Here is a 26,060-nt window from a genome sequence, read left to right as displayed (position 1 = left end):
TCTGCCGGCGTCTCCCCAGAGCATCTTGATGCATAATGCCGCTCTGTAGGAGCCCCCAGAAGGGAAGTGAAGTGGGTGCACACCTGAGTACTCACTGAAGGCAGGAATAGGAAAAAACATTTGAAAGCTGGGAATTTGCATCTGCTTTCTTTTCCTTTTTTAAGTTAGAACACCCCAGGAAGGCTGTCAAGTCCCTGTGACGCGAATGTCTCAGTATTTAGCAATGCAAGGGTCTCGGACTTCCCCTTCCCCACACTTGCTCAGTATTCTTGAGGGAGGCTATTCACTATTGCCCTTTAGGTTCATGCTTATAAGAAACGCTTGAGCTTATTATTGTTGATGCCTAAGTGACATGATTACAGTTTTCTAGAACGTCAACTTTTAATTTTGGAATTAAGATACATGTTTCAGAAGCTCATCTCTCTTTGAGGGAGTGTTTCTTGACGCGCCTGGGCTTGTGACTTTGCGTTTAAATGAGATACTGAGGTACTGGGACTTGCTTCACCGACACTGAGCCGTGAACATGTTTCCATTCCTTCCGCCTCTAGGCTTTGGAGTGGATCCATGACAGTGGGGAGTTCTACCTTTCCACACACACCTCCACAGGTTCGAGTATCCAGCACACCCAGGAGCTGCTGAAGGAGCATGAGGACTTCCAGATCACGGCAAAGGTGAGCTTGCATTGGCCGGTGCCTGCGTGCCTGCCTGCGTGTTTCCAGGATAAACTCGAACAGGATACTTTGTGTAAAAGAGGTCTTTCCTAAAAGTATCACTGAAGAAATACATTATGCAGTTGGAGGAATGGGGTGAGCCAGATGGACTGTTAGATCCTAATTTAGTGGTGATTCTAAGGCCTTTCACACTGTCCTCACTTGTCCCTTCGTTTTTCTCTGTTTCCTCTTGTTCCTCTGATTTCTGGAAATGCCTCCCACCTCCTTCCTTTATTTTTTCTTCCTTCTTTGTCCTTTTCATTCTTCTCTTATTTTCATTCTATTTTCCAAGTATTTTCTGAGTACGTGCCATTTTTATGGAATGCTGGTGTTCCCAGCTTGACTTAGACGGATCCTGTGCACGTTTCCTTTCCTTGTCTTGAACAGTGAAAACTGCTGCAGTAGCATCATGCCCAGTTGTCCAGTCACGAAGCTGTCTGGGTTTTATAGTTGGCAGAGTTTATGTCAGTGGCTTTTCACAGGCTTATAAAACTGGAGGCATTTTCACTTTTCTGCTGAATTAAATACATCTTTATGGCATACGCAGTACCTGTGACTGTGAATTTTTAAGCAGATGTGTAAGAATTCACACACTGACACGAATGTTTTCTCAGTTAAAATATTTGCAGGGGCTAATTCCTTCTTTTACCTCAAAACGGTTTTGAGGGCTCTAGGCTTCCCTTCTCAACCTGTGGTGTTTTTGTTTTTTGTTTTTCAAAGTTTTGAATATACATTCTATGTGCTGTTTTCAGGAGCACCTCTGTTTTTGATGATAGAGTTAAGATTTTAGAAAAAATTGGAAATTAATTCACATTTAAGAGTAGAAAATAAATGATGAAGCTGCATAATAATGTTTGGATAAAAAGAAGTGTTCCTGAGGAGACACCTTCAAGATAGTGGAGGAGTAAGACGTGGAGATCACCGTCCTCGCCACAGATACATCAAAAGTACATCTACATGTGGAACAACTCCAACAGAACACCTACTGAACGCTGACAGAGGACCTCAGACCTCCCAAAAGGCAAGAAAGTCCCCACATATCTGGCCGTGTAGCTGACAGGGTCTTAGGGCTCTGGCCAGGTGTCAGGCCTGAGCCTCTGAGGTGGGAGAGCCGAGTTCAGGACATTGGACCACCAGAGACCTCCGGGCCCCTCGTAATATCAAGCAGCAAGAGCTCTCCCAGACACCTCTGCCTCAACGCTAAGACCCAGCTCGACTCAACGACCAGCAAGCTCCAGTGCTGGACACCCATGCCAAACAACTAGCAAGAGAGGAACACAACCCCACCCATTAACAGAGAGACTGCCTAAAATCATAATAAGTTCACAGATACCCCCAAAACACACCAATGGACATGGACCTGCCCACCAGAAAGACAAGATCCAGCCTCATCCACCAGAACACAGGCACTAGTCCCCTCCACCAGGAAGCCTACACAACCCACTAAACCAACCTTAGCCACTGGGGGGCAGACACCAAAAACAATGGGAACTACGAACCTGCAGCCTGCAGAAAGGAGACCCCAAACACAGTAAGATAAGCAAAATGAGAAGACAGAGAAACACACAGCAGATGAAGGAGCAAGGTAAAAACCCACCAGACCAATCAAATGAAGAGGAAATAGGCAGTCTACCTGAAAAAGAATTCAGAGTAATGATAGTAAAGATGATCCAAAATCTTGGAAATAGAATAGAGAAAATGCAAGAAACATTTAACAAGGACCTAGAAGAACTAAAGATGAAACAAGCAACCATGAACAGCACAATAAATGAAATTAAAAATACTCTAGAAGGGATCAATACTAGAATAACTAAGGCAGAAGAACAGGTAAGTGACCTGGAAGATAAAATAGTTGAAATAACTACCACAGAGCAGAATAAAGAAAAAAGAATGAAAAGAATTGAGGACAGTCCCAGAGACTTCTGGGACAACATTAAATACACCAGCATTCGAATTATAGGGGTCCCAGAAGAAGAAGAGAAAAAGAAAGGGTGTGAGAAAATATTTGAAGAGATTATAGTTGAAAACTTCCCTAATACGGGAAAGGGAATAGTCAGTCCAGGAAACACAGAGTCCCATACAGGATAAATCCAAGGAGAAACATGCCAAGACACATATTAATCAAACTATCAAAAATTAAATACAAAGAAAAAATATTAAAAGCAGCAAAGGAAAAGCAACAAGTAACATACAAGGGAATCCCCATAAGGTTAACAGCTGATTTTTCAGCAGCAACTGCAAACCAGAAGGGAGTGGCAGGACATATTTAAAGTGATGAAAGGGAAAAACCTACAACCAAGATTACCCAGCAAGGATCTCATTGAGATTTGACGGAGAAATTAAAACCTTTACAGACAAGCAAAAGCTAAGAGAATTCATCACCCCCAAACCAGCTTTACAACAAATGCTAAAGGAACTTCTCTACGCAGGAAACACGAGAAGGAAAAGACCTACAATAAGAAACCCAAAACAATTAAGAAAATAGTAATAAGAACGTACATATCGATAATTACCTTAAATGTAAATGGATTAAATGCTCCAACCGAAAGACACAGACTGCCTGAATGGATACAGAAACAACACCCATATATATCAGGTCTACAAGAGACCCACTTCAGACCTAGCAACACATACAGACTGAAAGTGAGGGGATGGAAAAAGATATTCCATGCAAATGGAAATCAAAAGAAAGCTGAAGTAGCAATTCTAATATCAGACAAAATAGACTTTAAAATAAAGACTGTTACAAGAAACAAAGAAGGACACTACATGATGATCAAGGGATCAATCCAAGAAGATGATATAACAATTGTAAATATTTACGCACCCAACAGAGGAGCACCTCAATACATAAGGCAAATGCTAACAGACATAAAAGGGAAAATTGACAGTAACACAGTAATGGTAGTGGACTTTAACACCCCATTTTCACCAATGGAGAGATCAACCAAAATGAAAATAAATAAGGAAACACAAGCTTTAAGTGATACATTAAACAAGATGGACTTAATTGATATTTGTAGGACATTCCATCCAAAACAACAAAATACACTTTCTTCACAAGTGCTTATGTAACATTCTCCAGATAGATCATATCTTGGGTTACAAATCACGCCTTGGTAATTTTAAGAAAATTGAAATCATAGCAATTATCTTTTCTGACCACAACACTATGAGACTAGATATCAGTTACAGGAAGAAAACTGTAAAAAATAGAAACACATGGAGGCTAAACAATATGCTACTAAATAACTAAGAGATCACTGAAGAAATCAGAGAGGAAATCAAAAAAATACCTGGAAACAAGTGACAATGAAAACACAACGACTGAAAACCTATGGGATGCAGCAAAAGCAGTTTTAAGAGGGAAGTTTATACCAATACAGTCCTACCTTAAGAAACAAGAAACATCTCAAATAAACAACCTAACCTCACACCTAAAGCAATTAAGAGAGAAGAACAAAAAAAAACCCAAAGTTAGCAGAAGGAAAGAAATCATAAAGATCAGATCAGAAATAAATGAAAAAGAAATGAAGGAAACAGTAGCAAAGATCAGTAAATCTAAAAGCTGGTTCTTTGAGAAGATAAACAAAATTGATAAACCATTAGCCAGACTCATCAAGAAAAAAAGGAAGAAGACTCAAATCAACAGAATAAGAAATGAAAAAGGAGAAGTAACAAATGACACTGCAGAAATACAAAGAATCATGAGAGATTACTACAAGCAACTATATGCCAATAAAATGGACAGCCTAGAAGAAATGGACAAATTCTTAGAAAAGCACAACCTTCTGAGACTGAACCAAGAAGAAATAGAAGATATAAACAGGCCACTCACAAGCACTGAAATTGAAACTGTGATTAAAAATCTTCCAACAAACAAAAAGCCCAGGACCAGATGGCTTCACAGATGAATTCTATCAAACGTTTAGAGAAGAGCTAACACCTATCCTTCTGAAACTCTTCCAAAATATAGCAGAGGGAGGAGCGCTCCCAAACTCATTCTACGAGGCCACCATCACCTTGATACCAAAACCAGACAAGGATGTCACAAAGAAAGAAAACTACAGGCCAATATCACTGATGAACATAGATGCAAAAATTCTCAGCAAAATGCTAGCAAACAGAATCCAACAGCACACTGAAAGGATCATACACCATGATTAAGTGGGCTTTATCCCAGGAATGCAAGGATTCTTCAGTATATGCAAATCAATATGATACACCATATTACCAAATTGAAGGAGCAGAACCATATGATCATCTCAATAGATGCAGAAAAAGTTTTTGACAAAATTCAACACCCATTTACGATAAAAACTCTCCAGAAAGTAGGCGTAGCGGGAACTTACCTCAACATAATAAAGGCCATATGTGACAAACCCACAGCCAGCATCGTTCTCAATGGTGAAAAACTGAAACCATTTCCAGTAAGATGAAGGACAAGACAAGGTTGCCCACTTTCACCGCTATTATTTGACATAGTTTTGGAAGTTTTAGCCACAGCAATCAGAGAAGAAGAAGAAATAAAAGGAATACAAATTGGAAAAGAAGAAGTAAAACTGTCACTGTTTGCAGATGACATTATACTATACATAGATAATCCTGAAGATGCCAGCAGAAAATTACTAGAACTAATCAATGAATTTGGTAAGGTTGCAGGATACAAAATTAATGCACAGAAATCTCTTGCATTGCATTCCTATACACTAATGATGAAAACTCGGAAAGAGAAATTAAGGAAACACTCCCATTTACCATTGCAACAAAAAGAATAAAATATCTAGGAATAAACTTACCTAAGGAGACAAAAGATCTGTATGCAGAAAATTATAAGACACTGATGAAAGAAATTAAAGATGATACAAACACGTGGAGAGATATACCATGTTCTTGGATTGGAAGAATCAACATTGTGAAAATGAGTATACTGCCCAAAGCAATCTACAGATTCAGTGCAATCCTATCAAATTACCAATGACATTTTTCACAGAAGTAGAGCAAAAGATATCACAGTTTGTATGGAAACACAAAAGACCCCGAATAGCCAAAGCAATCTTGAGAAAGAAAAACGGAGCTGGAGCAATCAGGTTCCCCGACTTCAGACTATACTACAAAGCTAAAGTAATGAAGACAGTGTGGTACTGGCACAGAAACAGAAATATAGATCAGTGGTACAGCATAGAAAGCCCAGAGATAAACCCATGCATATATGGTCACCTTATCTTTGATAAATGAGGCAAGAATATACAATGGAGAAAAGACAGCCTCTTCCGTAAGTGGTACTGGGCAAACTGGACAGCTACATATAAAAGAATGAAATTAGAAGACTCCCTAACACCATACACAAAAATAAACTCCAAATGGATTAAAGACCTAAATTGAAGGCCAGACAGTATAAAACTCTTGGAGGAAAACATAGGCAGGACACTCTGTGACATAAATCACAGCAAGATCCTTTTGACCTACCTCCTGGAGAAATGGATATAAAAACAAAAATAAACCAATGGGACCTAATGAAACTTAAAAACTTTTGCACAGCAAAGGAAACCAGAAGATGAAAAGACAGCCCTCAGAATGGGAGAAAATATTTGCAAACGAAGCAGTGGACAGAGGATTAATCTCCAAAATATAGAAGCAGCTCATGCAGCTCAATATCAAAAAAACAACCCAATCCAAAAATGGGCAGAAGACCTAAATAGACATTTCTCCAAAGTAGATATACAGACTGCCAACAAACGCATGAAAGGATGCTCAACATCACTAATCATTAGAGAAATGCAAATCAAAACTACAATGAGTTATCACCTCACACCCGTAAGAATGGCTATCATCAAAAAATCTACAAACAATAAATGCTGGAGAGGGTTTGGAGAAAAGGGAACCCTCTTGCACCATTGGTGGGAATATAAATTGATACGGCCACTATGGAGAACAGTATGGAAGTTCCTTAAAAAACTAAAAACAGAACTACCATATGACCCAGCATTCTCACTACTGGGCATATACCCTGAGAAAACTATAATTCAAAAAGAGTCATGTACCACAGTGTTCATTGTAGCTCTATTTACAGTAGCCAGGACATGGAAGCAACCGAAGTGTCCATCGACAGATGAATGTATAATGAAGATGTGGCACATATATACAATGGAATATTATTCAGCCATAAAAAGAAATGAAATTGAGTTATTTGTAGTGAGGTGGATGGACCTAGAGTCTGTTATACAGAATGAAGTAAGTCAGAAAGAGAAAAACAAATACTGTATGCTAACACATATATATGGAATCTAAAAAAAAAAAAAAAGGTTCTGAAGAACCTAGGGGCAGGGCAGGACAGGAATAAAGGCGCAGACGTAGAGAATGGACTTGAGGATATGGGAAGGGGGAAGGGTACGCTGGGACGAAGTGAGAGAGAGGCATGGACATATATACGCTGCCAAATGTAAAATAGCTAGCTAGTGAGAAGCAGCCAAGTAGCACAGGGAGATCAGCTTGGTGCTTTGTGACCAGCTAGAGGGGTGGGATAGGGAGGGCGGGAGGGAGACGCAAGAGGGAGGAGATATGGGGATATATGTGTACGTACAGCTGATTCACTTTGTTATACAGCAGAAACTAACACAACAATGTAAAGCAATTATCCTCCAATAAAGATGTTAAAAAAATAAAATAAAATAAAAGGTTATATTGAAAAAAAACAACAAAAACAGAAGTGGTGTATAGGTACTACTATATTTAAAAAGGATAACCAACAAGGACCTACTGTATAGCACAGGGAACTCTGCTCAGTGTTATGTGGCAGCCTGAATGGGAGGGGAGCCTGGGCGAATGGACTCGTGTATATATGGCTGAGGCGCTTTGCTGTGCACCTGAAACTATCACAGCATTGTTAATTGGCTCTACTCTGATATAAAATTAAAACTTAAAACAAAAAGTGTTCCTATAAAGTAAAAAGATTGAATTTCTTGTGTGGCCCTTGGCTTTGAAAACATATCCTTGGGGAATTTTTAAATCGTTTAGAATGACAGCAGCTACCTTGTATTATGTTTATTTTTCCCTTTTGATACATTCTGTAACAACTTCGGACTCCTGCTGTTCCTTCTTCCTGGGGCTCTCTTCTCAGCTGCCCTCCACCCCAAGCTGTAAGTGTACTTTTTCCATTCGGGCTCTCGGTGCCGGGCTGTGGGGACCCCTGGTCTCTGTTCTGGAGGACACACAGTCTAGCGGGGCTCCGTGGGGAGGTCTGGCAGCAGGAGCATTTGGGTAGGGCGAGCCCCGCCCAGAGGGGCCGTGGACGCTCCGGGGGGGCCCCCGCCCGCTCGGTTGAGGGGAGATGACCTGTCGTACCTCTGCAGGTAAGGATCATATCTTTTCCTTCCTCTAGCTGCAGCACGTTTGGCCGTATAATTCTTATTTTTTTGTTAATAATTGGATAGTAAATACAGTTATGTGCCTTATACGATTTATATTTGTTTCATTGAATGTCCTTTGGTTATAGATAGTGAGAAAATGCCTAAGATACACTCAGGTAGATTTAAGCTTTGCTCCTTTGCACTGACTTAAATTTCCATGGATGCTCCACTCTGCAAGCCGTGTGTACAGCCAGACAGCTGTTCACTGCCCAACTCCAGGGGACGCCATGCGATGCACACAGGTTGTGGTGGGAATGTCGTCATCTAGAGCTGAGTAGCGTGGCAGCTTTGTGCCACCAGTGGAGCACGTACAAAGGGATTTTCCCATTATTTCTAGTTTTGCCATTTCCTCAGACTTGGGTTGTGGTTTTGGGAAGAATGAGCAGTAACAGGCATATTTTGTTTTTTTTTTTTTTGCGGTACGCGGGCCTCTCACTGTTGTGGCCTCTCCTGTTGCGGAGCACAGGCTCCGGATGCGCAGGCCCAGCGGCCATGGCTCACGGGCCCAGCCGCTCCGTGGCACGTGGGATCTTCCCGGACCGGGGCACGAACCCGCGTCCCCTGCATCGGCAGGCGGACTCTCAACCACTGCGCCACCAGGGAAGCCCCAGAAACAGGCATATTTTTGCCTGTATTTTATTAAAAGAAAGAAGCATCTAAAATCATAGGTGACATCTGATCTTTCTATTTCCCAAATAGAGCTGTTTCTTTTGTTGGGTATACTGAATTAGTTTTGCTAAGAGGAACTGATAGGTTTTGAAAAGAGCGCCTCTCAGGTTTTTTTCTTAGCATTTTTTCTTTGGTTTCTGGCTCCTTTTCTTTTAATCAGAAACCACCTGCCTTGGTGCTTGGAGACATCATGTAGTTTCTCGTGTTGAAATGATGCTGTTGCTCTCCTTCTATCTCTCTGTCTTAATGTCTTCTAAGAAGTCATTTTTCTCTTGTTACCTAGAAAATCCTTCGTTCTGACATGACATCTTCCAGTTCAGTAGTTACATAATTAGTATTGTAACATTTTTAGGGTTAATGGAAATGAAACCTCACTATCTGATTAAGACTCAGCTTGATTCCTTTGCAACTCAAGGCAGTAATTTCTCAAAATGCTTTTAAGCACCACCGACATCCGGGCCATGGGTGTTTACTTAAAAGTAGATTTCTGTCCTCACCAGGCACTACTGACTTGGACTCTCTGGGAGCAAGGCTTGAAAAGGAGCATGTCTAACAAGCTCTCCAGGTGGTTTGTATGCACACTCAAGTTTGAAACCCACTGCCTTACTAAGACCTTCACAACTTTGTCCCCCGTGCCAAATGCCTTACTTTGCTAGAAAGTGTCTGAGACCATTGAATATGCATCCTTTCTGGGTTTCTGATTACCTGAGAACATGATGAGTAAAGCTCTTGTGAGCATGTGGACTTAAACGTTCGGTCTGCCTTTATTTTTCTCCAGTCCCTTGCTTATGCCTAAAGATGAGGCTGTTCAAATTATATTTGTACTCTTCAAAAGTAAAAATCTGCCTTCATAACAATCTCTTATACAAACAAGGAGGCAACTGTGTCCTGATAGTGAAGGATAAGCAGGAGTTGTTAAATGAAAATGCTAGGTGCCACGCAGTGCTTATCATAGGCATTTATGCAAAAAAGGGAAGGGGAAAAATACACATATATTATACATACACGCACTTGCTTGTGTATAATAAAACATCTCGGGGGTGGTGCACATGAAGCTGATACAGGTAACAGGTGAATGTGGAGTGAGAAGGCTTTTCACTTTTTGTCCTTTCGTACCTTTTGAATTTTGAATTCTGTGAATGCATTTTAAAAATACCAGTTAAAATAAAAATACACCGTTATAAAAGGTTCATGGATTAGCAGGTTCGTCCTACTTAATTTTTTTTTTTTTTGCGGTACGCGGGCCTCTCACTGTTGTGGTCTCTCCCGTTGCGGAGCACAGGCTCCGGACGCGCAGGCTCAGTGGCCATGGCTCACGGGCCCAGCCGCTCCGCGGCATGTGGGATCTTCCCAGACCGGGGCACGAACCCACGTCCTCTGCATCGGCAGGCGGACTCTCAACCACTGCGCCACCATGGAAGCCCCGTCCTACTTAATTTTGATCACACCGTTCATGCACTCAACAATTATTTATTGGACTCTACAGTATACCAGGAACCACTCATTGGTGCAGAGCTCATGGACTGCATGTTCTAGTTAGAGAAACGAGCAATAGCATGATAAATGAGTAAATATATATACATACATGTTAAATAATAAGAGAAGAAGCCACGGGGGAGGGAAGGGTTGCCATCTTGGATAGAGAGGCTTCGGCAGGTCTCCTCAAGAAGCCTTTGACTATCTGATGAGCATTTTTGTTTAAATGAAGTTTACAGATGGAAGATTTATAGATCTACCAGGCTTTGCCTATAGGAAACCTTTTGTTCTGTATCTAATTTCATAGAATCAGCCTATTGGTGTCACATGCTTGCAACTAGTCTGTTTTGTGATGTGTTTTTGACATATATGAAAATCTGCCTTTAGTTTCTTGGTGGCTTTTGTTTTCTGTTTTAATGTAGGTAAGATGCATTATCTTTTTTATCTTCACTTCTATGTCCCCACTGCTTAAAGCATAAAATAACCCCTTAAAGATTAAGGGGCCCTTGGACAGCACGGGGTTGAACTGTGTGGGTCCACTTATACTCAGATTTTTGTCAACAAATACATACTGTAGTACTGCCTGATCCCATTGAAGCCTCGGATGTGGACTGCATGGGGGCGGGGTGAGAAGTGAGGCGCAGGGGTCAGCACCCCAACCCCTGAGTTGTTCAAGGGTCGGCTGTTTGCAGTGCCCTCCACTGATGTCATTCATGACAGTGGAAAAGAAATGCTTAAATGGTGGTAAAACACAACTTCCCTGTGCTTTTCAGAAGATTCATACCTTGGTAAACAGCAAAACCTTCTTTAGGCAACCTGATTTTTTAAAAATCCTGTATCAGCCATGTTAATTCTCTTTGATAGTAAAATTTAATAAAATTTAATAATGTTTCTAACTTAAATCCCTTTTGGAATTTATGCTTCCAAGTCTGAAGCTTTGATTTCTTACTTCCTTGATATATAATTAGGCTTGTCTTAACCAGAAAGGTATCGTGTCAGAAGGTTTGTTTGACAGGTATTTTCCTTTCAGCTCACTCTACTTGAGTTCATTTCCACACAAGATGAAGGCCCTAAAAACTTTCAGAGTGTTTTGTTTGGCTGACTTTCTCCAATAAGCTTTTATACAATTTGCAATAGCAGTTTTTTTCACAGAGGTATTAATGTCTCTGGAGTTCTGTTTTCCTGTAGTTTTTTTGTAAAGTATGTATTCATGCCAGTTAAAAGTAACTACCACTCCCATTAAAGTTGCAGGTGTATACACACTTGCATAAAGGACCCAATGTTAATTTATTATCTCAATAAATATTTGGTAGATGGCCACCATGTGCCAGACACGTAGAAGGTATGTGAGATACTAGTGAGCAGAGTAAGCACATGTCCCTGGCTGCTGGCAGGTACATTCTAACCAGGAGAGAGACAGGCAGTGATCTTAGCAAGTGAATTACACCTCTTGGGAGGGTGAGGCGTGCCGTGGGGTACAGCGGACAGGGTGAGGGCGGCGCGTGGCAGTCGTGAGGGTTAGGGAGGCCGGTGAGAAGTGGCTTTTATTCGAGCAAAGCGTGAAGGAACCATGGAGACGTCCGGGGGAACAGCATTCCGGGCGGAAGGGGCACCGGTGCACAGAGGCGGAGGCCAGCAAGCCTGGAGGGATGGTGGGCAAGCTGGACCCTGTGGAGGAGCCCGGGGGGCGTTCGTGTAGAGTCTGAGGATGTTCACAGCTGGCTTTGCAGGCTGCCTAGTGAACTCTGCTCAAAACTTTTATTGTACAAAGGAAGATAGTTTATCCAGGTTTTGAACCCTGACCTCCTTCCTTTGGGGGATTTTTAAAGTCAATTTCCTGAATGTTAGTCATAAAGATTTTCTAGTTAAAGCCTAAGGGAGAAAAGTAGGTTCCATAGCAGAAGAGTAACTATATTCATATGAAGTGCCAGGTGGAATGTTGAAGGAACCCTAAGGACTGAATGAAATGGTTACAACAAATGATATAAGTAATAAGTCATAATGAGTGAAATAATAAATGAAATGGATGTGACGAAAAATCTGTTGAAGAATCAGATTTGAGTGAAATCACTGCCGTATGTATGTATGTACGTACCTATCCATCTATCGGACCAGTGTTTTATGGTTATCCTTAGCTATAAAAGTAGGAAAGTCATCCTTAAAGATCTTTCTATGTGCATATAAAATGAAATAAGTGTATTTCTGAGAGAGAGTTTTAAAACAGGGACTAAGTTTTAAATACCTCTATGAAGGCAGCTTCCCTAGTCGTGACTTTTCCTCCGGGTCTCCTGAGAATTAAAGAAGAAGCGAGCGCGTGCTGTGATGCTGCGGCATCAGGGATTTGGTTGAGTATCTGCGGGGGGCGGCGGCGGGGGCTTGGCCACATAGGCTCCAGGAGAACGAAAATCTCAGACGGCTGCTGCCCTAAAAGGGCTTTCGGTCTAACTGGGGACACAGAATAAACAAGCGTAAGGCAAGAGGTGTCTATAAGCAGTACCTGTGACCTTCACAGGAGGAGAGTCGTGGAATGTAGAGGCTGTCCTGAGTGAGCATCCACTTGTTCATTCTGCAGAGTGACTGAGCATCTACCAGGTGAAGACACCGTCCAAAGACAGTCCAGACTTTTTCCTCGAGGTCATGAAAATGCCATTCATTGCAGAAGAGCTGAGGAAACGGAGCCAGTCTAGGATCGGGGAGGTGAATCGGGTGGACTTAGGGCTCCAGTCTGAGTTTCTGTCACCAGCAATTACTTTCCTGTTCAGAGCTCAGAGTTGTAGGCAAGTTGCCACTGTGTTTCTGGTTTCTGGCAGTTGGGTTCATTTGCTTCACAATACTTTCCTGTTGTTTTTTTGCAGCAAACCAAAGAGAGAGTGAAGCTATTGATACAGCTGGCTGATGGCTTTTGTGAAAAGGGGCATGCCCATGCGGCAGAGATAAAAAAATGTGTCACTGCAGTGGATAAGAGGTACAGAGATTTCTCTCTGCGGATGGAGAAGTACAGGACCTCTTTGGAGAAAGCCCTGGGGATTTCTTCAGATTCCAACAAATCGGTAAATTGCTTTGTGCAAACTGAATAAATCACTGTTCTCTTTTTCGTACTGTTTGTCGATTTAATTAACTGAAGTTCATTGACTCCCTTATTTCACAGAGTAAAAGTCTTCAGCTAGATATCATTCCGGCCAGTATCCCCGGGTCAGAGGTGAAACTCCGCGATGCCGCTCATGAACTTAATGAAGAAAAACGGAAATCTGCCCGCAGGAAAGAGTAAGCTTGTCTTTAAGAACCTGCCAGGATTCATTGAAAAAGTGAAGAAAATGTCACTTGGACAAAGATGCTTACTTCTGTGTGTGCTTTGAAATCAAGCAGTGTTAATACTTTTCATTGCTCTGCATGTGCTTAGTTTTTACAGCAAAAATGCCACTGTGTCCACTGTCCCCTTATCACCTGACGCAGAAACAGTATCTTGTTGTTTTTGTCTATGCGCCCCCATTTCCTATGTGGTTGACAAGTTGGTTTAGTGTCATTTGTCATCAATAGGTCATGAGTAATAATACTAAGGAGAAGAAATGAATAACAGAAGTGCAGCTGTTTGGAAGTTGCTAATTAGTAAACTGTACTAGATATGAATAAAGACAAAAGATTGCCCTAAACCAGTGGTTCTCAGTCGGGGCCAGCTTTGTTCCCCCGGAGGGACATTTGACAACATGTGGACACAAGTTTGGTTGTCACCCAGTGTGGAGGGAGGAGGGCTCCTGGCATCTAGTGGGCGGAGCCAGGGATGCTGCAAAGCGTTTTATAATGCACAGGACAGTCCTACAGCAAAGCATCCTCCAGCCCCAAACGTCAATACTGCCAGGCTGAGAAACCATGGCCAGTAGGTACCTTAACAAAATTTTTTCCAGAATATTTTTTCCTTTGAATTGGTGACTGGATACTGTTAATTCTCCTATTCTTGCTTTAATTCTCCAGAACATATCACTGACTAATGCTTTTTCAACCACCTTATTATTTCATGGACCCTAAAAGTAAATAGTTAAAATAAGCATGTCTCCTGACTGTGAACTAAACTAGTTGCTGTCTTTTCCTCTGCTTTAAGGTTCATAATGGCTGAGCTAATTCAAACTGAAAAGGCTTACGTAAGAGACCTCCGGGAGTGTATGGATGTAAGTAAGTTTTTCTGCTTGTTTATTTAGATGGAGTACAGTGTTGCTGTTTATTCTTACCTGTTGACGATTCTTAAAATAATCATGTTTCGCTGTTATTTTTGAGATTTGAAGTGTGCGCGCGCAGGCTTCTGTGCGTGTTTCTGCACTTCTCTGAAGTTCTAGGCATGTTGTTGCTCATTACAGAGATGATACAGCACTAATCCTCTCATTCCATTTACCACATGATGGCCTGACTGACATTCCCTCCGTGTAGAATTTTACAGCAGCTTCAGAGAACCGTGCCGACCGATTATGATGGGCAGCTGATGCTCAGTAGTTTAACGAATACTTGCTGTACCTTGTGGAGTAGGTTTATCCCAAAATTTGAAGCTGGGAATACATTTAGAGCTGAAAAGTGTGGAAACTATTCTCAAGTGTTAGTAACAACTGAGATTTCTTAAAAATAGTTCCTCATGGTTTTTTTGCAAAAGGTTGCATTGTTAAGATATATCTTCAATTATACATTAACTCTGGGTACGTATTTACATAGGTCAGGAGCACCTGTTTCTTGAAGATGAGGTGTGGGTTTTCATCTAACCCTCTCTGTTTCCCTCCCGGCCAGACCTACCTGTGGGAAATGACCAGCGGTGTGGAGGAGATACCGCCCGGCATCGTGAACAAAGAGCTCATTATCTTCGGGAACATGCAGGAAATCTATGAGTTTCACAATAAGTGAGTGGCTTTACCTTTGGGGACCTCATGAGCTACTCTGGAAATCTGTGCTGAAGTTTCATGACAAATGGAAGTTTCCAATAAATAAGCATAGATTCCAGTGATTTTGTTGAAATTTGAAGGAAGCCTGCCAGACTTGCTTCCCAAGGACAGACATTCTAGAGACTATTTTAGCAGTGACTCAGCTTTGTATTTACTTTCTATAGAAAAGAGATTAGGAAAACTGAAAGCTGTTTTTGTAGGAACCCTAACTTTTCTCAAGCCTTTGTCATCAGCTGCTGCATCAGTTACTTCTTAGGGTTAAAAGAAAGAATTGCCCTCTGTGGGCTGCTGGCTGGTGTTTGGTCTTTTCTAATAAGAAGGAGGAAGGAACTGAGGAATGAACCGATGTGCAGTGTGACCAAAATAAAGTGCACTTTCCACAGGCCATAGGAGGAACATGGTTTTATTTTCAAGATCAAAAAAACAGGCAGCAGAAGCTCCTCTAGGTGGAGTCTGTGCAGCCTAAATAGCCTGTGGAAAGATGATGCTGGGCCAGAGCTGGCGATGTCTTCCTCGCTTCCCTGCACACCACCCCAGCAAAGATGCTAGAATCTAAATGGGTTCTCTAGGTTGAGTGTTTACCTCCCTAACTTATGTCCTTAGCTACTAAACATACCACTTTCCCAGAAGTAAGCTACTGTTGAAAGTGTTCAAAGGCTAAACTGGTTAACTCTTTGAAAGTCGCAATAACTTACCCTAGTTCAGAGCACTTGCTCTACGTTTTGTTAAATTAAAATCTAGAAGTTACAGTTTTCACTGCATTTGATTAAAATGCTGAAGTTCGGACATTGAATTCACGGTATGCTTGGTCTAATTCCTGGCATATCTCACTAGTAAAATGTTTTAAAACACTGTAATCATTTAGTATTGTTTTCTGTCTCTGCAGCATATTCCTAAAAGAGCTGGAAAAATATGAACAGTTGCCAGAGGACGTTGGACATTGCTTTGTAACCTGGGTAATGAAACCTCAACTGCTTGTTCTGTCACAGTTGCTTTGAGGGAAGTTGGAAGGAATACTGTTCATTTCTCAAGTGTCGCCATTTTCTCCTGGTGTCTACAGAGAGAGAAACAGACTTTACCTCAAAGAATTACATTCTCCAGCTATTTATTAATGTGGAATAAGCTTTTTATTGATAGTCGTGATGGTTTGAAATAGAATGTTGAGTTAGTGTGCCAGGCCTCTTCATGGCCCCAGGGATTCACAGGTAATCGTGAGTGCCCAGCCCTGCCTGGGAGGATTGTTCTGTCGGGAGGGAGGGAGGGAAGGAGGCAAGTGACCTGGTGATCAGGCCCTGCTCTCTAAGTGTGACACTCACGTTTGCATATAGCATCATGGGAAGAGGGGCCGGCATTCAGCCCCAACTCTCCAGGCCAGGGGAGCATGTGTGTCCTAGTAGCAGGATGTGTTTCTTATTTTAATAGCTTTCTTTATAAAGTAGGGTTTCTTAAATTGGGGGCTTGAATTTCATTTATACACACAGCTTCTTTTCTACATAAAAGTTTATCATAATTTGATTTATTGTCATTTGAAAGAGATAGTCTAATTTTCTTTTTGTTTATATAGGCAGACAAGTTTCAGATGTATGTCACATATTGCAAAAATAAGCCTGATTCTACTCAGCTGATATTAGAGCATGCAGGATCCTACTTTGATGTAAGTAATAGATTACTAAAGAAGCTGTGATATTTTCTAAGTTGCATTTCGTGTACATAAAATGCAGCATGACTCATAACTTTCACCTAATGGATGGCATGATACCATTTTTATCTGTCACATTTATAATGGGATATTCTTATATTCTGTTTTTAAAAGATGCTTCTCAAATACTGCAAGCTGTATATCTGTAAAAAATTCAGATTTTAATATATATATGTGTATATATGTCATTACTTACAATTTGTATATAGTCATTAATATTTTACATGTAATATTGTGTAAAAAGTATGAGTATTAACTATTAAATTCAGCTTCTTTTCCCCTCTATAAAAAAATAACTTTGAATCTTTCTCGATCATTTATTTTTCCCATTTCAATTCCATGATGTTATTAACTTCCAAAAGTGGCCTATCAGTAAAATTTTACAAATAGCGCTCTAACAGCTCAGACCATTGGGAGGTTCATTAATTATATTCTCATTGGTGTAAACATGGTTCATCTTTTTTGGGACCATGTTGCAGGGAGGTTATTTAGTACGAAAGGTGATGGAGCCTCATGATATAATATATAGAGCAATTTTGGGGTTTCCATAACAGAGTCAAATGTGTGCCAAATAAATTTTGATTAAAAGATAAGGTACTTTCGAATTTTCCGTATCATTTGGTGCCTGAGGCCACGAGGATATTAGACTTGTTTCCGTCTTTATGTTTGTACGTGGCTGAGTGCAATCATCTGCTCTTCCCCGAAAGTCTGGGAAATGAGGATACATTTTAGCTCCTGTCTTTTGAGGTGGAGCCCTGCCTGTAGATGCCCCTATTGTAGTTGCCATTCTCATGACCAGTAGTTACACATCACTGCCTGGGTGAATATGAAGCCTGCTCCCAGCCCAGTGAGGCCTTTTCTTTCCGATATTTCACACAACCCTGGGTCTTTGCCATTATGTGGAACCCAACACTGTGGCTCTATGCAGTTAGGATTATTGAAGGCCTTATTGAGCGTATGGCACATGTGCTGTTTGGAATCAAAAGTCATTAAAAAAACCCCATGCCCTAAGGAGGATGCCAAGAGCTAAGATACTGCAAATACAGTAGGTTGGTGTGCAAATGAGAGCAAGCAGGAGAGAGGACTTCCTTACAGCGAGGACGAAGGAAGCCTCCAGTAGGGAGGGTCGCATGTGGTCTGCGACGAGGGTGCGCACGTGGCTGAAGCTTCAGGAGCTGCAGTGGGAGAGTCTGACTGCCGGGCAGGCGCAGTGATGACAGCACCAGGAGTGGTTGGCTTCCCTGCTTGACCTCTGCACGTGGAGGCCTGTAATACGGGGGAAACACTGTGTCTTTGGTATTCAAAGTGATGACCGAGATTTGTTATTTTTATGTTGAGCGTATTAAAAGAAGCAGTAGTGATTTCTACTTTAGAAAAAGTGGTTTGTGTGTATTCATCATGGAGGTAAATGAATGTAAATTTTTAGTTCCTGTTATCTGACTTACACAGTGGTGTGTGTGTGCTTTTTTTTAATTCAGGAGATACAGCAGCGGCACGGATTAGCCAATTCCATCTCTTCCTACCTTATTAAACCTGTTCAGCGAATAACAAAGTATCAGCTCCTTTTAAAAGTATGTATGAAGCCTCTTCAGCCTGAAAAATTTTACTCACTGTGCATTATCATTTTGACATTGTTTTATGTATGTAAAGTACCCTGAGTTTTTGAAATAACACCGAGCAAATTAATGTTAGTTTATAACTCATTGCCAGTTATTGCCCCGAATGATTTGTCAGTGCATCTGGTAAATAATAGTATATTTCTTGATTATGTACCTGAACTTTGTTGACTGACCCTAGTCCCTGACATAAAATGAGAAAGGAAGGAAAAATTGTCAATCCTGGATGATTTAGTACCATTGTTCCCAGTATGACTTGTATCAGACTGACCTCTGCTGTTTCTTGGTTATGAATGATTATAGTTAAAATCACACTTGTAAAAATCAAATAATGATTAGTTCTGACAATAGAATGGTGAAGAAAACTTAGAATTTGTGATAAGAGTTGTTACAGAATTCATTATATATAACTGACGCACATTTTCTTGACTACAAGAAAAATAATGTACAAACTCTATCTCTCATGGTGTTTCCCCTACCGTTTCCTTGGCTGGTGAATGTTATTAAACGTTAGAACGTACCCACATCCATTCATCCCAGTAAGAACATTGCATGACCCCAACTAAGTCCCCAGTTCGGTCCTAACACAGCAATAGGAGATGATCATGTAATTTTTCTAGATATAAAAGAAATACAGAAGATGAAGTTATGAATGCCTGAAACCCTTATTTTTACCCTTTTTGTTAATACAAAAAAATCTAGAAACAGTAAAAAGTGGCTACATTCTTTTGGGAAGGGATGCCATTATGGCGTTCTTACATTGGAACAGCGCTCCTGCACTTCCCTGTCAGAACCCCATTAAGTGATTTCACGACCACCACGGCAGAAATATGTGGTTGCTATAAACATGAAATAAAAGTCAGGAGGCCAAGTTGTTTATATTCACGTTTGCCCTTTGCTTTCTCATTCTGCAAAGGCAGTTTACCTCTTAGCGTCCTCAGGATGGACGGGTTTGGTTGTTAGCACATGGTTCCAGTAAAGATCTCTTCCTCGGTGACCTCACATCTAGTCATTCACTGGTAAACCTCTGCTTTAATTTATAAACCTGACTTTATTCTGCCCAGGGGCTCTTCAAGAGAGCAGTCATGAGCTGTGCCGAGCTCCCCAACGAGGAGGGTTTCCTGACAGTGACGTTAGTCTCAGCGCATTGCAGTTTTAAAGCACTTTTTGCCAAGCTGCTCAGAATAATAGGTGCACACCATCTGGCCATGAGAAGAGGGGCCTGTCAGGCAGCTGCATTGCCCGAAACCATCCAGGGTATGGCCAGAGCTGACTGCAGGGCCACGTCCCTCTTGTTGAGCCCCAGGACACAGAAAGCTGTTGTTACCGTTACTGCCTGATAAAAGTCATATAGGCGCTGGTGAGAAGATATCTTGGAGCCACCAGAGAGTGACTCTGTTGTCCTGCTGTCACTCCTCTAACGACAGGTGTTCCCCTACGCAGATCTGAAATGTAATTATGCCCGGGGAGGCGTGCTGCAACCATTAGAGCTTTCTGAATGTCCCAGCACAGAGAAGAAGCGTTTCCCTGTAGGTGACTGTGCAGCGGTGCTGTTCCCGCTGTGAGACAGGGCACCTCCAGGGCAGAGGGGACATCGTGTTCACGGCACCAGAGGGCTCAGAATCGTGCTGGGACCCTGTGCAAGCAGAGCAGTACTAATTGGACTCTGGCTTGACCTTCGGACGTAACCACTAGCTGACTGCTTTGCGACACTGGCTAAATATTTTATTGGTCATTTTTGAGGCTCGGTAGTTGACGTGTACACTCACTTCGTTTTAATCTCTGACTGCATCTGGTTTCCTCTGAACTGCAGAAACGTCCTGATCGGAGCAGGACAAACCCTTGCATCCACTGGATTAAGAGGCGGTTCAGGTTCATCATTCGTTCTCTATGCGAATCTCTGCCTAATTGAGCACAGTTTGTTTTTATCTTGAACATCATGGATTCTCACAAACTCTTTTCATTTCTGCAAAGACCTCCGTAGCGGAGCATTTTGCTCTCTTGGGCGCGTTCACGGTGTTGCTTTCCCACAGGAGCTGCTCACGTGCTGTGAAGAGGGGAAGGGGGAGATTAAGGACGGCCTGGAGGTGATGCTCAGCGTGCCGAAGCGGGCCAACGACGCCATGCACCTGAGCATGCTGGAAGGTACGTCCTCCCGCCTCCCGCTGGCGCCACCTGTCCACCACCCGCCGCGTCCTGTGCCTCTGTGTTGAGTTAGGAGTCATCAGTGCAGGTGCAGGTGCCTTCTTTTTTCAATAGTCGGTCTCGTTGCTTCCCTTAAGGAGTACATGACATGCTTCGACCTCGTCACAAGCCTGTCCTTGTCCCCTCGTTGGCGAGCAGCCACTCCACGCTCTGAACCCCGGGAGCACCTTGTGTCCCTTGCCTTTAGCTACCTGGTCTCTGTGTTAGAAGGACAGGTGGAAGGATAGGTAGACCCATCCCCCAAGATTGTAAAATCCCGAACGGCGCTCGAACCTTCCCCGTCTCTACATCCACCGCATCACTTGCCAGAGCCTTGAACCAAGCAGGTTCCACATCCCTGCCCGTGCAGCCAAACAGCGCGTGGAACGTGGCAAAAAGAGAATCAGATAAATACGCCTAGAAATGATCGTCGCCAGTATAATTTCCACGAATGCTTCTGTTTAAGAAAGCCATTTCTGTGTTACAGCTCAACTCTCGTTATCAGGTTACACAGAGTTACTTTAAGAAGTAATCCTGCCCCAAACGCTTTAACCAGCCTCTGTGGTCCCCATTGGTCACATTGAAGAGTTTCCCAGTTAGGGCAGAGGTGCTGCTATTTGTTAGTTACAGAGACCCCCCCCCCCCGCCAAATCAGAGGCCAAGCCAGAGCACCTTTTCCCCCTCTGATGTAAAATCCCGAGCTGGTGGGCGGCCCTCAGGGCGTCACCAGGGACTCAGGCTCTGTCCAGCTGGTCTCTCTCCACTCCTTGGATGTTTTGCTGGTTGGCCAGCTGCAGGGTGTGTCAAGGCCACGTTAGCCTTCCATCTAGCAGGATGTGGGGAAAGAGCGGGGAGGGGACAGCTCGAAGGGCAGAAACCAGAAGTTGTGCCCGAGTCTCCCTGCGTGGCCCGGGCGTAGGTGAGCGTGCGTGTGGCTGCTCCTGGCCGCACGGGGGGCTGGGAAATGTAGTGCTGGCTTGAGCGGCCACGGAGGGGCTTCTGCTCGTAGAGGAGGGGGGCCCTGGAGGCTGGCACGTAACTAGCAGCCCCTGCCCGGGTGCCGGCCACTTCAGGAAGAGACAGCCGCAGTGAACGGCAGCCAGTGACCAGAGCGCGACCGACTGGCTTGAAGAGCTTCGTGTCCAGAGGAGAGAAAACCCCCCAAGGAAGGGTAGTCAGAGGCCCAGATGGGAAACTTTAATCAGAGATTTAATGGATGGGCGTTTTGCAAATGTTTAAGTAGCCGTGATGCTGCTACTGCATCATTTTTCATTTTCTTTCAAATTGACCGTGCCTCCTTTTTTTCGTGTTCTAGGGTTTGATGAAAACATTGAGTCTCAGGGAGAACTCATCCTGCAGGAATCCTTCCAAGTGTGGGACCCCAAAACCTTAATTCGAAAGGGTCGAGAACGGCACCTCTTCCTTTTTGAAATGTCCTTAGTGTTTAGTAAAGAAGTGAAAGATTCCAGTGGCAGAAGCAAGTACCTTTATAAAAGCAAATTGTTTGTAAGTACAGGCCTTCAGAATTGTAAGTTTAAGGGTGACACAGTTGCAGCTTCTTGTGGTCAGAGAAAAATTTGTTTGTGGCCTTCAGTTTAACCTCCCTAACTCCGAAAGTGTGACTCTGAAGCAACTTCTTCAGTGAAATACTGACAGCCTTGAGTCCACTGGAGGGCGCTTGTGAGTTTGCGTGTCCCTAGACTTAGGAAACTTGCTTTTTCTAAATTCCGTAGAATCCAACTGCAGGATAAGAAGACACTTTGTAAGTGAACTTAAATTATTTATCTCCTGTGTGCCTTAACTAGCTTTATAAATCAATCAATCATGTTAGACTATGATTAAGTAAGTTCTCATATCATTATAATTCATATTTCATTCACCGACATTGGAATTTATTGAAGCAGCCTACTGGGTGGCTCACTGTGGGCTCTTAATGATGAAGTTTGATTTTTTCATTAAAAATACATTTATGAAAAGCAGCGGCAGAATACCATTATTAGAGAAAATGTATGTTATATAAGCAGAAATTGTTTTAAAGATACACAGCCCCACCTGCCTAGAGACAACCTCCCTTGAGCGCTTGGTAGATAGAGTGACGCATCTGAATTCTTCTTTAACTTGTCGGCGTACTTCCGAGCAAGAGAAACACACCTGGTGCTCTTTTCCATGGGTGACAGCCCCACACGAGTATCTATAAACCACAGGTCGACGCTCCGAAAAGTCTCGGGCGGGTGTCATCCTCACCTTCCCTTCGTGGGCGATATCTCAGAGGGCTTTCAACACAAAATTGCTGGGCAGGGGGAGGAAAAAAATCACAATCAGAGAATAGAAAATGCGGTAGAATTTGGTTTCTTCACAAGAGATGGCAGATCACTTATAAATATTGGTAGATGTTTGGACTTTGGACTACTTATACATTAGACGTTTTTATGATATCCATGTATTAATCAAATTCCCAAAGTAATAGAATACTACCAAGTGTAGAAATCATCTTAATAATAATCTGGAGTTTGCAAGTTCAGGCTAATGGTAGGCATACCATTTTCTTTGGCTTGTTTCCTGTTTGAGATTGTCTTTTGGATCACAGCCCACCTTACATCATTTTAGATCATATTGTAGCTGGAAAGAAAACACGAAGCATTGCTGGCTAATAATTTCACTAGCTGGCCTTAATCCGTCCCTAGGGACCAAGCTAGTCTGTTTTAGAAACTGATACATCTTCACTTAATTTATCTTTTAAAAGTTAAGGTTCCCTCAGAGGCCACAATCATGAATCACTTCCTTTGCTGGAAAGGAGAGAATGCATTGGGGTGAACCTGATTGCGGGGGAGGATGAAGATGTTGACCTTCATCTACACTCTTCCGTGTTCTGCGTCTCCTGCAAATGCACGTATTATAGAGAGAAAGTTTGTCTCTTAACCCTTAACATTATTGGCGAAATAGTAGACATTAATGCTATGGATAAACGCAGTGGAAACGAACTGCATTTTAAAATATCATTTAGCTTCTTCTGTGAAGCTAGTTCGTTCATGGAGGTGATAGCAGCTCTTTTGCAACTAGGACAGACTCATTCTATTGTTTATAAGGCTGAAAATAGTCAACTCTCGATTTTCCAGATTATAGGAAATAGGACTTTCCAGGTATTTTGGTTTTCTTCTTCTGGATTTGCTTGTTGACCTGCATCAGGATTTCCAGTGGAGGTGCTCAGAGGAAGTGAAAGAGATGAAGCCCGTCATGTGTAGCCTAAGAACAAAATTTCCTCATTTTAACTAAAGTGAGGTCTAAGGAGTATGTATCAGCGTAAACAAAACTGTGTCATTACAACCTAGCATGAGCACAAGTCACCAAAAACGGTTTCCTTTGTCTCTGTTCTATATCCTGCCAGAATTTTACTGTTGCCTAATTACGTAATTGTCTTTTTATCCAGACCTCAGAGTTGGGTGTCACAGAACACGTTGAAGGAGATCCTTGCAAATTTGCACTGTGGGTGGGGAGGACGCCAACTTCAGATAATAAAATTGTCCTTAAGGTATGTCCATCCGAAGCTTGGGAGTGTGCTTTGTGACAAGATTACCATGTCTGTGAGTGCTTTTTCCTGTTGTTGGGCCATACTGGTTTTCATGTCCTTTTATTTTTTTTTTTTTTTTTTTTTTTTTTTTTTTTAAATTTATTTATTTATTTTGGCTATGTTGGGTCTTCATTTCTGTGCGAGGGCTTTCTTTAGTTGCGGACAGCAGGGGCCACTCTTCATCGCGGTGCGTGGGCCTCTCACTATCGCGGCCTCTCCCGTTGCGGAGCACAGGCTCCAGACGCGCAGGCTCAGTAGCGGTGGCTCACGGGCCCAGCCGCTCCGAGGCATGTGGAATCTTCCCAGACCAGGGCTCGAACCCGTGTCCCCTGCATTGGCAGGCAGACTCTCAACCACTGCGCCACCAAGGAAGCCCTCATGTCCTTTTATTGTTCCCTTTGTGTTCTGTAGAGACTGGTGATTACCACAAAAAGAACAGTAGAATAAATTCAGTTTGGTATTCTAGTGGTGAAATTACTCGAGCTAAATTTTTGCTTGCCTACAAAAGGTCACTTGGAGAAAGGTCTTTCTAAACTTCTCCATTCTTCCAGTCTTGCAAAGAATTGGGTGATTCCATAAGAGATGCAAGAAGTTGAGGTACAGGAGAAGGGAGATATGGACCAGTAGCTCCCATTGTACACTTGACCTCTGGTTTCCAAAGGAAAATAGGCACCTGATGAATCTGTGAGGACCTTTGACAGTTTCAAGGCTGAACGTGCCAGGAGTCTTCATGGGGTCCTAGACTCTTTGGCTTTCCAGTTTGGAGGCAGAGAAAAAGGGGGGAAGGTCATGATCAGGTATAGGGTTTGGTAATGTTATCATTTAAAGTGTTCAAAAACACTAAGGGTGCTTTGGAGTATGTAGTCTTTGAGGGAGGAATATATCTTTGAATATTTAATTTGAACGCTGTTTTGAGTATACTAACCTCTCCTAGGAAAGTTGGAGGGCTCTAAGGGTGTCTTGTGGACTTCCCTCCTCCTGTGTTTGAGAAAATGCAGATGGAACTGTCTTCCTGAGCTATCTGGAAAGACCATAAGCGACTTCAGATGTAGCTGAAGATTTGTAGAATATTGGGAGATGAGCCAAAAGCTTAATGGGCCTCTGGTGTGTGGACTTGCATGTCAGCAATTTTGTCCCTTAACATTCCTTTTGAATCTCTCTACGGTATTTCCAGCAACTGTGAGTTATTTAACAGTACGGAGCTCTTGTAGAGCCTGTACTTTAGTGACCGCTGACTGTGGAAGCCATTGTGTTCCTAAGGTCTTTATTCACATGGAAATGATGGATTGTTTTGCAGTGAATATATGACTACCAGCCCAGTGTATTCTCATTAGTACTGGCGTAAAGCCCTATAAAGTATAAATTGCACTGATAGCTCAATATTAGATAGCTGAACTTTTCTAAGGGATAAAGTTTTAAAGTATACTCAAGACCTTAAAACTTCCAACTTATGAGTATTTATCCAGATTAACTGCAGTGACACATGCCAAAGGGTACATCTGAGAAATAGTGCCAGATATTTTAGCCAGATATGGACTACTTTCATTTAGGACATAATAAAATACTCATGATGCAATTGAAGAATCAGATTTCCTTGCAGGCTTTACCAAATGAAAGTTTTCTAGGGAATTTAGGGTAATATTTTTCTGACTTCTAATGAGAGGCTAAAGGAAATGATGTCCTTATTAATTTCAGAGACTGCTTAGTGGTGGTGGTGGTGGTGGTGTTGATGGCGTAGATGGTGGTGGAGGTGGAGGTGGTGGATATTTCAGCAGTGGTTATGGTATAGATGGTGGTGAGGGTGTATATG

At 42.3% G+C, this 26,060-nt stretch overlaps 1 protein-coding gene across 1 annotated transcript in view; it reads left to right on the top strand.

The window, feature by feature from the left end:
- The window catches only part of TRIO (trio Rho guanine nucleotide exchange factor), a gene marked incomplete at its 5' end in the record, with an annotated part of 376,660 nt that overhangs the window by 256,902 nt on the left and 93,698 nt on the right, over positions 1-26,060 (top strand). The window contains 11 exons of the mRNA XM_079704002.1: positions 549-671; positions 13,120-13,314; positions 13,413-13,528; positions 14,361-14,427; positions 15,032-15,141; positions 16,070-16,139; positions 16,748-16,837; positions 18,361-18,453; positions 20,532-20,643; positions 21,998-22,188; positions 24,110-24,211. Of these exons, the coding sequence (XP_079560128.1) occupies positions 549-671; positions 13,120-13,314; positions 13,413-13,528; positions 14,361-14,427; positions 15,032-15,141; positions 16,070-16,139; positions 16,748-16,837; positions 18,361-18,453; positions 20,532-20,643; positions 21,998-22,188; positions 24,110-24,211 (1,269 nt within the window). The remainder of the gene's footprint in view (positions 1-548; positions 672-13,119; positions 13,315-13,412; positions 13,529-14,360; positions 14,428-15,031; positions 15,142-16,069; positions 16,140-16,747; positions 16,838-18,360; positions 18,454-20,531; positions 20,644-21,997; positions 22,189-24,109; positions 24,212-26,060) is intronic.

Source organism: Hyperoodon ampullatus, assembly GCF_949752795.1.
Source record: "Hyperoodon ampullatus genome assembly, chromosome: 4".
Lineage (NCBI taxonomy): Eukaryota > Metazoa > Chordata > Mammalia > Artiodactyla > Ziphiidae > Hyperoodon > Hyperoodon ampullatus.
The sequence above is the reverse complement of the archived record's forward strand: the minus strand, read 5'-3'. Positions and strand labels throughout refer to the sequence as shown.